Here is a 14,005-nt window from a genome sequence, read left to right as displayed (position 1 = left end):
CTGTACCAAATTTAACTTTACAATAAATTTCTATGGCCTGTTAAATGTGCATCTTACTTGGAAGAGCTCCCTGGAAATGTTTTACATGTTTAATACTTACAGATAACTAGTTGTCTAGACAGTGTGGTGTGTAAATTTCAGCCTTGCTGAAGATATTAATTAATGATTTTATTAATAGGTTAAACTGAAACTGATTTTGAGGGTCTGCTTAAAGCTGCAGCTCTGCATCTAGGGACTGCCTCTTGGAGTTAACTATGGACTCTGCATTACTCCAGTTGTACAGAATGAGATGCATCTTAGGGAACCAGTGTCACTTTCCACCTTTTTATTTTGTATTGTTTTTGTGTCATACATTTCCTGTAATGGAAGTGTTAATTTTACTGTACTTTTTGGTACCTTTTTGGAATCTAATGTATTGTAAGGTATTTTACATGTGTTCTGATTCACCATGACATGGATATTGAAGCTATCCTAGCTTTTGAAATAAAAAAGGCGTAATCTAGTGTCTTGTGCCATTCTTCAGCTTATGTATTAGTAAAACGCCAGCATACTGTTCCCAGAATTTAGTTCATGGCAGTACCTTGATAGATGGAGAGTTGTGCTTAAATGTTTTTAATCTTAAAACTAGAAGGCTGGTGGTAGTTGTGCTCACGTGCAGTTAAGTGGTGGCTGGAAACCGCAGTCACTTCTGTCTGGAGGTTATGGAGGAGAACTCGGGCAGAAAGCCCCCGCTGTTGTGGAGGCTGTGCTGGTGGCTCATGTTGTAGACAAGCACAGAGGCTCAGCATAACAACTCTGTTAGTGTCTGTGTTGTAGGGCTCTGCTAGGGGAAGCCAGAGGCATAGGTTTCAGCTAGGGCTTGGGAGTCTAGACAGCATGGTAGGAGGAAGCTAGGAGGTGTGCGAGAAGGTAGCTGCGCTTTCTGCATGTTTCACTGTTTTGAATCTGAGACTTCTCCTACAAGTTCTTGAAAGACAGGTTAGACAGACATGAAATTACCAATGCAAAATCTGAATATTTGCAGCCTTTTTGTGTATCAAAAAAAGGCTAAAGAAATTCCACTGAAGTTGTGGGAGGAAAAACAACAGCTGCCTCTAAAGAGGCAGCTCTCTTCCTAGAGATGAGTGACCAGCTAGAAATACGCTCTCCCTTTTTGACTGGTTTACCACTAAGGCAGTAACTACCATGTGATTTGCCTGTCTTGCTGCAGAATAGCCCCAATCTCAGATTTACAAATAAGTTGCAAGTGCTGCTGCACAAAAGTAAATTTCTAATCTTTGTTGCAGTAATCAATTTTGATTTTTACTTTCCTTTTAAAGCTAAAACACGACAACTTTTTATTCTAATAAATTCTATTTGAACAAATGGGAACCAGAAGTGGAATCAAACCAAGTAACTAAAGCAAGACATAAACAGATGTTACTAGTGACCTTTTTGGTTTTTTTTTAACAAGGGGTACAGCTATTCTGGCAGGGACTACAATATGCTGCTCCCTGCTGGCTGCCCTTGGAAAGAGAAACTTGCTGTAAACTTAGAAGTCTGTAAGACTTTTCTGGGGTTAAGTGGAAATCTTTAGTATAAATAGTTGAATCAGATCTTACATCCGATGATAGTTTTTAAATCTCCAGTCTTTACAGCTTGAGTATGCAACCTGATGCCCAACTTACTTGCAAATATAAAAAACCCTGCAGACCACTGAAACAAATGAGTACAGTATTTAAAAGTATTACTGTCTCAAGATTTAAAATTGAAATGCTTTACTCTGCATACTATTACTTGTTTTCTTATGAAATAAGGGGTAGCAGAATATTTTTCTAGTAAACAGTTTGCCTTCCAACAGGGAACTGGCATAGTATCAGGACCATATTGCTGCAGTACTTCTGGCTAGTGTCTTGTTTGTTAGCTGGCTGTTATGTTGGTGTGTTTTGGAAGTAGGTTCTTGGGTCATGCTTTCTTGACAGGTGATGTGGCCTTAAGCAGAAATTGAGGATACTGGTACTTAAATGCAGAGCTGGCTTTCCCTTTCTTCTTTGCATGGAAAGTTTGTGATACAAAGAACATGTAATTGCCTGGTGAAAGCAAGGGCTTGTACACAAGGTTGTTGCTTATGGCTGTAACGTACTCTCAATTTACTAATCCTGCTTGGATATTTCTTGAGGACAGAATATTTTGTAAGAACTGGTTTGGGAGCTATGGCCCTCAGCTGTCTGTTCCTCATGCATTTGATGTTATGAATTTGGGACTGAAGTTTTTGACTTGATCTGGTCACTGAGACCTTTTGTTGAATATAGGGCTACTAGCAACCTTGTTATGAATCTGGCTACTGAAACTGGTCAGAGACTGGGTGTACTGGCAGCTAGAATAGCATTTGCATAGGTAGCAGCAGATACTAAAAGAAAGAGAACCCCTTGGCTCATCTTAAGTTTCAAAAAGTCATAACCTTTAAAGAGCACGAATTTAGAAAATGTAGTTTATAGTAGCTACTAGAAATATATTCCTTTATAATCAAGTTTAGATATGCTGTTTTAAATAAAAGCCAATTCCACACTTCTGCCAGAGTTGAAATGAGTTCTTGTAAAATTTATTTCTCCTAAAGTTTTTAGTAATAACAAGATAACTGAAATTAACAAAATCTAAGGTAACTTATCTGGTCCCAAGACATGCTAGGATGAAGATTAAATGTGCATTATTATAGTAGAATAATGTTTCTTAGTAGTAGATCTTGAACGTTGTTTGAAACCTATGGAAAGAAAATAATGTTATGTTTGGGTTTTTTTTGTAAAAGCATCATTAAAAGCAATTACTTCATTGCCTCATTTTCGCTTACATTATATGTAAGTGTCATACTAGTACTGTACTTAAGAGGCTTTTTACATTCTTGGTTTCCTGTAGAAAATAAAGACATTTTTCTTGCTTACTTTAGATTGCAGAGAAGCACATTAAGTCGTTAGGTCTCTTAAGTTAAACTGGCACTGTTGAGTAATCTTTTTGTTCTCAAGAATAAGTAGTACAAACAGCTGTATGTCTTTCCATTAACTTGCTAAATAAAATGTTAACACATTTTTCTTGTGCCTGCTATACTAATATTGCACTGAACCAAAACCATGTTTCTGCTCAGCTCAGGGCCATAGCGCTGTGAATCTAGTATGGTGGTCAAGCCCACTGACGATTACATTAGGTACATTCCTATCTGGGTGCCTAGGGTTTTACTGGGCACTTAGTTAAAAACCACTTGGTTGTCTTTAGTCAGAGTAGGCTGAATAAAACACTAAAGTGTACCAAAGGGTGGTGGTATCAAGGTGTTAAGTGTACACTGTGATCATGAGCTTGTGGCAAAATGAGTTGGAGCAAGCTGTAGAGGGACCTCAACAGATAGTAAGGTTTGCAAGGCTTGGAAGACTTAACAGGACTCAGTCTTACTAATTCCTACAAACATCTGAGGATAAGGGTAAAATGGTGCTTAAGCATGAGATAACAGCCATGAACCTGAAATGATCCTATGTAGTAGTCAGAAATGCTCGAGAGAACATTTGACTTTGAAGTAGTATTGCCTTCTGTTAAGTAAAACAGGAGCTATAGTAGTAAAAGTACTGTTTATAGCTCTTCATAAAGCTTTTAGCATAAGTGGAGGGTCTCAAATTGTGACATGCAGTATGTACAGTGCTTCTGCCCTTAAGGGCAGTTAAGGGGAGACTTGCTGAGAAGTAGTTACGCAGCTGCAACAACTTCTGTCTGGAGACCTAAGGCACTGAGCAGCTAGCTATGTTTTTGTCTTGGTGTGCCTGTCATTTGCATGCCAAGGGTTAAACCCTTACTCTTGCAGCTTCCCAGGCAGGCATAGCATGCTCTAGTGGTAGGCATGTCTGGGACAGCTTGGATCTAGCTTGCAAACAAATGAATACATATAGTGATACTAGAAGTGTCAGACTCTGATAGAAGGTAGCTGTGAATGCCAGAGGTGTGCAAGTCTCGTCCATGCACTTAGATTGCCAGAAATTCCTGCAAGCTAATTTCAAGTAAAATAATCTCTGAGGAAACTTGGTTCTGCTCTATTGCTGATGACAGTGCCTGTGAAGTTATATTTAGGAACCCTGGCTTTTAAATAGTAAAGGGTGAATGTAAATAAATACCTGGCTCAGGTAGAACAAGTTGATGTTTTCTCTTGGTTCAGACATTGTTTTTCCATATCTGGAGAGAGAAAAAGTAACAATTTAGCAAGACTTTGAGGCAAGTTTTGGGACTAACTTGGTTGAATACTGAGTGTGTAGAAGATGTATAAAAAGCTGAAGTGGGAAATGCATACAGATTATGGCTGTCAAGAATGAAATCTGGACAGCATTTACCAGTCCCTCTTGTTCAGATAAGTAAACAACCTCTGCCAAAGCAAAGCTATTTTAAAAGGCATATGCATTTGTAGAGTAAATAGTTTTGTTAGAGAATTTAAAAACAATAATTTAGAAGGGAAGGCTAAACTTGCATTGACTAAGACTAATTTTGTCTGTATTACCTGTTAGTAGTTTGTCAATTGTGTCCACAACAAATTTTGCATCCTCCTTGTTGAAGCACATTGGGGGCTTGAATTTAAGCACATTTCTTCCTGGCCCATCTGTACTCAGCAGAATATATTCTTCCTTAAGTCTGGAAAGAGCAATAACAAAGACTTATGTTAACCTTTGCGTGTAGTTCAGAAAAATTTACAAGCATCAGCATGCAGGCTGCCCACACAATGCCTTTCTGCACTGAGGGGGTTTCTTTTTTGGCCAGTTGGCTATATTTTAACAACTGTTGAGTGGCAAGGTTACTTTGTAATCATGTGCTTGCCTTACACCTGGAGGACCTACATGATTATTGTCCCTTGTACCTTGTTATTAGATACTCAGCTTCTGCTGTGGCTGGGGTCCTTTCTGCTTGGTCCTTGATTAAGTCCACTCCAATGAACAAGCCAGAGCCCCTTTAAAAGAAACAAAAATAGTCAATCTGTGTCAGAACAAGGAACTGCAAGGGAACTAAGAATTTGAGAAGGGTTTTTGTGAGATCAGAACTTTACTGCATGAGAATTGCTGATGTTTGTTGTGTGGTAACAGAAAAGGTGTTGCTGTTCTGAAGAAATGGGGTAATACAGTATCTGCTCAGAATAGTAGTAAAGGACATGTTAAACGTATTTTCCGTCCAGTTCATTAATTCTGTTCTTTGTGCATTTGAAGTAAGAGTTCAAACAGGAAAGAATTTTAGCAACTAATAAAGCAGTAGTGGCCTAGAGTGGCAAAATATATCAGACTTTTCATAAGCTCAATTTTGTTTTAATGCAGTGTAGAGCAAGCTGCTGATTTTTGCTGAAAACACAGATTTCATGAATTTCTTAAAACCACATCAGTTGGATAGAGCTTTTTGTGACTGGACCAAACAAAAAGCAGCTGAAAATGTAAATAAGGCACTGATACCTGACATCACCGATGATGGGGTGCTTGATTTTCTGCTCCTTGAGTAGCTTCATCAAGAAGTTTCCTACTTCTGTGGCATGAGCCTGAAGGTGTTCTTTCTCAATCACATCTAACACAGCTAATCCGATTGCACATGAAACAGGGTTTCCTCCAAACTGAGTTCAGGAAAGGAACATGCATAGCCATGGAAAGGGGAAAAAAAGATGGAATCTTGGTCACTGAATGCGTAGCGTCAGTGATATAATGAGCATACTGCTGTTTCTATCAGTAAAAAGCCAGTAATAACGAAGTTACATACTAGAAAGACACAAATGATATAAACCATAACTGTGTGGGTGATACAAGATTAATAAAAAACATTGCATGATTATGTAATTTTAATAATACTCTTAGAGTCCTGTAGAGAAGGAGTGTTTGGGCAGCTTTTTACTTACTGTATTAAAATACTCCACTCCTGTGGCTGCAAATGCTTCTGCAATTTCTTTTGTTGTTGCTACACAGGCGAGAGGGTGCCCATTTCCTATTGGTTTCCCCATAGTGACAATGTCGGGTATAAAATCCTCTCCCTGAAGCTGGAATGCCCAAAAATGCTTGCCGACCCTGCCAAAGCCAACTTGAATTTCATCAGCAATAAATATACCTCCTGCTTTGTGCACATGCCTGTAACATAACAGATTTTATTGTCTCTTAAGAGGAAACAGAACATAATATTGACTGTTTAAAAACATGCAGAAAGCATTACTTCGCAAACTTCCAGGAAATAAACTTGTTCAGGCCTATATTCTATATCACATGTTTAAAAATAGGTCTTTGCCATACAAAGTTTACATTCTAACATGAAGGCATAGGCCATTTCCTGCCTATCAAGCTATATGTTACAGCAGGCAGAGAAATTCTCTATCTTCTATACATAGCAAATGTATTAAATTCAAAGAGTTAAGATAATGAATGACCACTTACTCTGCAACCTTCTGAAAATAGCCTGCTGGGGGAATGATCTGACCACCCACGCTTGGCAGGGATTCAGCAAAAAATGCAGCAATCTGAAACATAAGTAACACACAATGTTTTGAACCTAGTAGAGAAAGTTGGGGAAACCATGTTAACAATTAGCAAGCTCTTTGTCATTAGATGGTTCTTGCATGATTACCTGATCTTTGATTTTTGCTAAGTCCATACCACTTAGCTCAGTAATTCTGAATGGCATTAACAATCAGCCATGCTCATTTCTAAGGCAAGACAAATGGGCAAGGAAGCCACTTTTTACCTTTCTGCCTCTCGTATGTGCTTGCTCAATAATATTTTTCACTTCATTAGCATAGGCTGTTACTGAATCTTCATGGTCTTCTCTATAAAGTCCTCTGTATGTGTCCGGAACAGGAGCCTATGCAAAGGAACAGTATCCTTCATTCAGTGTATCATAAACAAGACTTCATTAAATTTACAAGTAGTTGATAGTTACAGGGTGAAGTACATACCACGTGGACCCATTCCTTTTGTCCTTCTAGATTTCTGAATTTATAGGGGCTTATGTCAATCAAGGATGTCAGATGTCCATGGTAAGCACTTAAAAAACAATTAGCAGAGCTAAACAGTAATTTCCTCAGTATCAAAGAGTTCTTTAGGATTAGCATTACTGATAGCTAAAGAGTATCTAGGCTCTGTCACTTGGTGGGAATACAGTCACGTAAGCTGAGAACAGCTCTGTGATTTCTATCAATTAGCTTAGTAGTACTTGGATTATTGTTTTTGCACATCTTTCTTGACTATAAGGGATGCAGAGGGACAATTCTCTTTGTCACTGGTTTACCTGCGCCACTGACTAGAATCAGAGCAGTGTAAGGCATAAGCAGTATTGCAAGATTGCAGAACAACTGGAAGGGACGTGTCTGGCCTACTTGGGAATAACCTCCAATGATGGAGCTTCCAGTCTCTCTGGGCATCCCATTCTAATTTTTGACTGCCTTTCACGGTAAACTTTTTTCTCTATGTCTCATCAGAATTCCTCGGGTTTCAACTTAACATCTCTTGTCTCTCTTCCTGTCATGATATATCTTCAGGCCTGGCTCCTCCTTTTCTGCGCCTTCCCCTTAGTTGTAGTTGCAGTAAGGTGTTCCCTCTAGCCATCTCTTGCAGCTGAACAAATCCAGTTTTCTTAACCTCTCAGGCCTGTGGCTCCCAACCCACTATGGCAGGCCACTGCTGGCCTCCTTCCAGTAGGTTGTCTACTGTGTACTGGAGAGCCCAATCTGGCCATAGTTCTCTAGGCTGGTCTCACAAATACTGAACAGAGGGAAAAATTAATTCCCTCAACTTCCTGGTTACAGCCTTCCTATTACAACAGGTTTTCAGAAATACTTTGACCACAGACCAAAACTGAGCCTTGTACCCCACAGTAGATAAAACTGCCAATATACTTACTGGTCTAAAACTATAACATCTTCATGTTTTGTATACTGTCGTGCCAATCTTAAGGCAAGATCGTTAGCTTCAGATCTGCAATTGAAAAAATTGATAAGTGTTTCATTGTAGATATATGAGTCTTGAAATTCTGATTTCCCTTGCAATCCAATTTGTGTCTGCAGAGAACAGACATAACTCAATGCACAGTACCAACAGATCCCTTACTAATCAGCACTCATTAAGTAGGACTGTTCAGCAGAACAGAATCCCTCTTAAAAAGCTGAAGTACAGAAACTGCTTTTGAAGCAGTTCCTTTTTTTTTTTTCTTTAAAGCTGTAGTTTGCTTGGAAATACACCCTCCCCCCCAGCAGAAATACACATTGTTACACATATTTAGATAATAAAGTAATTCCACCTTCAGAAGACAAGTCATAGAAGCTAACACAGTAAATATTTATGTAATGTTTTATAGTCCAAAGCCTTATAAACAGAATTAAACCCCTTCGTAAATAAAGCACTAGTTTAGTTTACAAATAGCTTGCTAAACATGAACTTCAGAGTCGTAGAAGTTCTAAAATGGACACAATTTTTTCAAAACCAAAAACCCCAAACCATGTTTTTTGTCATATATAGCCACCCATGCCAGATCATGCAGTGACTGGTGATAAAGTATTACAATTGTCTGCATGTAACTGGTGAAAACGCAGTATAAGTTATGATGCACCCAACTTACCCAGAATTCAAAAAATAAAAGATGCATAACTTCTCAGGTAGCGTTTGTGAAAGTCTCCCCGCATAATCAACCAAGTTGTCATGAAGATAACGAGAATTTGTATTTAACAATTGATTTTGTTCATGGGCTGCTTTTACTATATCAGGGTGACAATGGCCAACTGCAAGAGAGTGTGGAGAGAGGTTTGAGAGTTCTTCTGTATCGTGCGTGGTGTTCATTCACATACTAACATAACACATTTCTCTGCTAGTACAGAGCTATTATCACTAATGATCGTATTTCATCAGTGGGGCATAAATGATACTGTCAGCAGAAGACAATACCAGTACACCTTGCAAGGTTTCTCTAAAAACTTTCTTTTCCCCCCTCAAAAAGTTGGAAGTTGGCTGCTACTGTACTTTAAATTTAGTAATTAATACTGGAAATTGATATGCTAAAAAAAAAAAGTGTCTATTTGGATTTAGACATTTAAATAATTCAGGGATTTGGGAATGCGTAGGTAAGCTATACTACCAAAGAATTATTAACCCTGCTAGAATGTTAGTGGCAGTGCTGACTGGCTAAGAGTGATCTCAAATACTACAAGAACGCAGCAGCTACTTCATAATACACAAATAAGGCACTACTTCGCAGTGGTCCTGCAACTTTACCCTTAGCAGTAACTTCTACAAACAAAACAAAGCGTCAAGCCATTTGTTAGGGTTTGGTCCTTTACTTGAGCTTTTATGGAGAAAAAATTCTGTAAGCGTTAGACAGGTATGTTTCTAGGAAAACAGAACAGGAAACACATCTGGAAAGCACAGTCATGCACCCAGAAATTCAAACTGAACCGTAATTTCCCAAACTATGGGCTCCAGAGAGGTTTCCTCCACTTTTCCAATTAAACAAGCCCTCCTCCCAGCACAATGCAAAAGTGGTAGAAAGTACTGATTGTTCCTTGTTCTGCTTAGGAAAACACAGTATCAAATAACATGACTTTTAACTTACCGTGAGCCACGTTGTTTATGCAGTCAAGGTATTGTCTTCCTTCCTCATCATACATATACTGGCCTTTGGCCTTTACAATCTTCACCGGGTCATGAGAAAAAAACAGCTTGCAAGAAGAGCTGTGGCAAGCACCAGAAAGGAAAATAAACCTTAGCGAATTCTAGAAGTCACAGAGTTTCTTCTGCTGGTAATATTTTCAGTTAATCAAGAGACAGACATTTCCCCAGTTTGCTGACATCCTACTTTGGGCCTCTAAAACAAAGGCTGGGGTGGGGCAGAGAACAGCCCTTGTACTCTGACTCAATAGTCAAAGTTTGTTAACACTTACAGGGAAAAAACACACTCCAGAACTGAAAAATCCTTCACTAGGAATTAACCACAGCACACAGACAGGATTTACCACTATAGTTTTGTCCAGTCTTAACTACTGTTTCTTATTGTCCCCGCTCTTGACCCTTTGTGTTCTTGAAACCCTCTTCTATGTCTTTCTCTTACCGTGATTGTTTTTATTATATTCTCTCTAAGGTGCTGATTTTCCAGGTAGCACGGTGCGGGTGATTGTTACGTCTGTATAGAGCTTCCCTAACCTTAGCTGAAACCTTGAGTGACTTTATAAGGCTGAGTCTACTTAGGTGCATTTGTTTTGTTTCAGTTTTTTTAAATAAATTGCCAAGCAAGTAAAATTAAAGCACGCATCCGCCTAAGTAGGAGTTGCAGAGATTGGACTCTGAAGGGTAATGCCAAACTTTCACGCTTCATTTAGTAAAAGATTGCTTATACAAAAATAAAATAGTTCGACCATAAATACAAAATCATTGTCAAATGAACAGGAGACAATGAGGAGCTGCTTCCCTATCCCGCCCCTACAGGAATCCTGTACGTTCTGTGTGAGCTGGCAGTAGCATGGTAAAGCAGTCGGGTTTTTGGAAGTTTATCCTTGACTGTTGAACAGCAGCTGGTCTTTGTTCCCAGTGACAGAGCATGTCACTTATAAAAAGAGTAGGTTTCAGATCTATGTAATGGCACAATTCTAATTCTAGGATTTACTTCCAGCCCAACTTCTAGGTTCATAAAATACTTCCAGATTAAAGCAGCCGCGCTTTTGAATATATAAGGTAGAAGGTGAAAGCACTCCAAGGGTTAATAAATATATAGACTTCTGCTGCCATTCCTGGTAGCAGTCTACAGAATTAAAAGAGTTTTTGAGGTCAGCTGGAGCAACACAAGTGATCAGAAGTTTGGAACTGAGTCTCGTACTGATTCTATCAATCTAGGCAGACATATGTTGTTAATTCTGTTGCGGTTTTGGTGTCATAAAAAGTTTTTCTGAGACAGGCAGTGCTCCTTAGGTCAGCCAGAGCCCCTGCCTGCCCCAGCACTGCTGCGAGCTCAGCCCCACACGGGGCTCTCGGCTACGCTGACCGAAAGGGCTTTGTGAGCAGTTTAAGGTTTAAACGGGCACAACAGATACCGTGCAGGTTTTACACTTCAGTTTCGTAACCCCCCTCCTTAGGAAATGCTAATTAATCGGTAAAATCAGGCTTTGCACGCTAATGGCGCCGACTTTCCCCGCGATGTTACTGGTTTAAAACTAAAATCCTGGCGGGGGGAAGGGGGCGAAGGCCGTCGCTGCAGCCCCGGGGGCCCCCGCCGCCACAGCTCGCCGCTGCCGACGTGCGGGGGGAGGCGTGCAGGAGGCAGCCGGCAGGGCGGCCCGACGGGGCCGGGGCGGGCAGCCCGGCGGTGGCGCTCCCCCGGGCCCGGTGTCCGGCGGTGCCTCCCCTCCCCTCCCCTCCCCGTCCCTTACCCGATGCGCTGCCGCCGCAGGGCCAGGGTGTCCCGCCGGGACCGCTCCGCCGCCCTCACGGCCGCCATGGCCGCCTCGCGCCGCGCCGGGGAGGGGCCGCCGCGTGCCCGCCCCGCCCTGTGGCGCCCCCTGCCGGCGCGCGCCGCGCCCGCGGGACCGAGCGCGCGGCTGCGGGAAAAGGGCTTCGGTCGGGCTGTGGGAGAAGCCGCGTCTGCGCCGGCAGCACCGCCGCCCGGCCCCCCCTCCCGAACACCCCTCCCGAACACCCCTCCCGAACACCCCTCCCGAACACCCCTCCCGAACACAGCCGTGGGCAGGCCGGGCTCAGAGCGAGCGGGGCAGTAACTCACCCGTGCGGTCGGCTCCTCCGGCTGTCAGGCTGGGCTCTTCACGCGCAGCATCAGGAGCGGTGACTTCATCCCCGAGGTCCCACAGTGTCTCCAGGGTCCCACCGGGCTGCTGGCAGCTCACGTGGAAACGGCACCCCACGGTGTTACTGGTGGTGGCGTACAGCCCCACAGCCCACTCGGTTATCCGGCATCTCGGAGATGACGGCGTGTTTTTGAGGGCCCTTCAGGGTCACTGTTACAGCTGTATCATAATACTCTCCCTTTTGAAATACTTGCACACCGAGGAAGTTTCTTTTGCTGTCGGAAATAATTTGAGGTGGTAGCCTAGGTGTTACAACTCTATTAATTCTTCAAAACATACTTCACTATTTAAGCAAAAGTAAAACCAAACTCTTTCTCTTGTGTTTGGTCAGGTCGGAGAGCTGGACCTGACTTAAGAGCCAGTCCTAGGATAGGCAATAGTGAGGATTAAAAGAGGAAATGCTATTGTCCGATCAGAACAGTCTTTTCTCCATTTCTGTTTGATTGGAATTACTTAAAGAAAAATAGCAAGATAAAGAACCAGAAAGGATGTTCTGGGATGGGTTGAGTCCTCTGCCACTGCGGGTGTTGTATCCCGTAACTAAGTTCATAAACTCATCAAGTTTCATGCTAAAAGATGCCAGGTTTTTTCTTCTTTCCAAGTACATGTTTACATTCTTTTAAGTTAAAGTGGCATCTGCTAAGAAGACTCTAGAAAATGGAGCCGACCCTTTTAAAATGACACACTTGGAAGACTTCTTTGCTGACTAGACATAGCCACCGATAATTATCTCTAGTTGCAGTTATTTGATAAACGTGGGAGCAATTTAAATTTAGTGTAATATAGAAAATCCAAAACCAGATTGCTATGCACTTAAAGGCAGATTAAACTTAGGAAGCCAAACTCGGTTGTTGCATAGAAGTCAGGTTTTAAGTAACAAAAGAGAGTGGAGGAAAATTTAATAATGGCTGTTAATCTTTATTTGAACTCTTGTCTGGTTAAGCTATTTAGTAGCTATTTATAACAACAACCTGAGCATTTACAATTTGGAAAGTTTATTCTTGGCTACAAATGCAGAGTTCAATTATACATATTCACACAACTGTAAAAGCAATCTGTACAGAGAGACCATTTTTTAAAATCTAGTCTTTGCTTTTATTACAGAAAGCACAAGAATAAAAATATTTTTGGAGGTCTCAGGCTAATGTACTGTCCATTACAGCTTTAAACTAGAAATACATGATGCAGTACTAATAATACTATTTTAACATGTTAAAACAATGGATAAGGAATACTGTTATTAATGCCTTCGTTTTTAAAGTAGTTGTTCCCCAAAGAAATGAGTAAATAGGATACTTTTCATGGCACATACATGATTAAAAATGACAGAGTTTGCAAATAGAGATGTTAAAGTACATTTTCCGTATTTTTAATATCTATATATATTTCTTTTTAATGGTGATACATTTTATAGCGATTTAGTCAGCTTTGTATAAAATACCATGTAAATACATTCAAAACAAAACGTAAGTTTCGCAAAGTGTCCAAACTACACAGACACGAATAGCCCTTTCTCTGAACAGCCTTCCTGGAGTGATGCAACCACTCGCGTAAATAAGGGACACTTGCATAACGTGGGAGAGGATTAAGCCCTATCAGCATAATTTCAAAACAAATACGGACAGATAAAGCACATATTGCATATATTTTTCTAAACTGTATACAAATTAAGTTCAAATTTTAAATACCAGCAGGTATAGTTTCTCAAATTACATCGTTTCAGAAATGCTAGCCTACATGCCAGTTTGAAAATACTCCAAAGTAATTTAACGCAACAGAGCAGGTGGCTTTCAGTTTTGACTGTGGTATTTTGTGCCGAGCATTTATCATATTGCATATTTTTGATTGCTTTTTTAATAAACCAGAAAAAAGAACCCCAAATAGTAGTGCAAAAAGTTGCTACATTATAAATTGTCTATAAAACCGCACTCCATCTATGAGACTAACCAGCAAACACAACAGGACTCAAACTCTCATTCTGGCTGACGGCAACTTACTACCTCTCCTCTTAATTTCGAAATTCAGTGGGTAACGTGGGTGCTTTTGCTTTGCAATGTCCCAAGATTTTTTTTATGTAATTACGGAAATGGAAGTTTGATAGGCACCCACCTATACTTAATTACATCATGTCAAATGCACTTTCAGATGCAGTGCTTAACAACGTATGAAAAAGCAGAAAGTGATATTAGTGTCATTTACGGA

At 40.6% G+C, this 14,005-nt stretch overlaps 2 protein-coding genes across 10 annotated transcripts in view; one reads left to right on the top strand and one right to left on the bottom strand.

The window, feature by feature from the left end:
* HNRNPAB (heterogeneous nuclear ribonucleoprotein A/B) overlaps window positions 1-14,005 on the top strand; it is a 30,581-nt gene that overhangs the window by 7,125 nt on the left and 9,451 nt on the right. For 2 of the 8 annotated variants that reach the window (XM_054217725.1, XM_054217729.1), the window contains one exon: window positions 179-503. The exons of the other annotated variants lie outside the window; for them this stretch is intronic. The gene's annotated coding sequence lies outside the window, so the exon portion shown is untranslated. Of the gene's footprint in view, window positions 1-178; window positions 504-14,005 lie in introns of those variants that run through there. 8 annotated transcript variants of the gene reach the window in all.
* On the bottom strand, window positions 2,555-11,461 carry PHYKPL (5-phosphohydroxy-L-lysine phospho-lyase). Of its 2 annotated transcripts, none has more exons than XM_054217721.1 (13): window positions 11,372-11,461; window positions 9,565-9,683; window positions 8,578-8,737; window positions 7,863-7,937; window positions 6,920-7,028; window positions 6,709-6,825; window positions 6,402-6,484; window positions 5,876-6,101; window positions 5,442-5,596; window positions 4,862-4,951; window positions 4,508-4,638; window positions 4,131-4,188; window positions 2,555-2,740 (listed from the first exon to the last, which is right to left on the bottom strand). In XM_054217721.1, exons 1-12 carry the CDS (start codon window positions 11,437-11,439, stop codon window positions 4,136-4,138), a joined length of 1,386 nt encoding a protein of 461 aa, XP_054073696.1. In that variant the 5' UTR covers window positions 11,440-11,461; the 3' UTR covers window positions 2,555-2,740; window positions 4,131-4,135. The 2 variants fall into 2 exon arrangements, with proteins under 2 accessions (XP_054073696.1, XP_054073697.1); XM_054217722.1 differs by having other exon boundaries at window positions 6,920-7,007.

This window comes from Rissa tridactyla, chromosome 11 (assembly GCF_028500815.1).
Source record: "Rissa tridactyla isolate bRisTri1 chromosome 11, bRisTri1.patW.cur.20221130, whole genome shotgun sequence".
NCBI lineage: Eukaryota > Metazoa > Chordata > Aves > Charadriiformes > Laridae > Rissa > Rissa tridactyla.
This window is presented reverse-complemented; position numbering and strand designations above follow the sequence as displayed.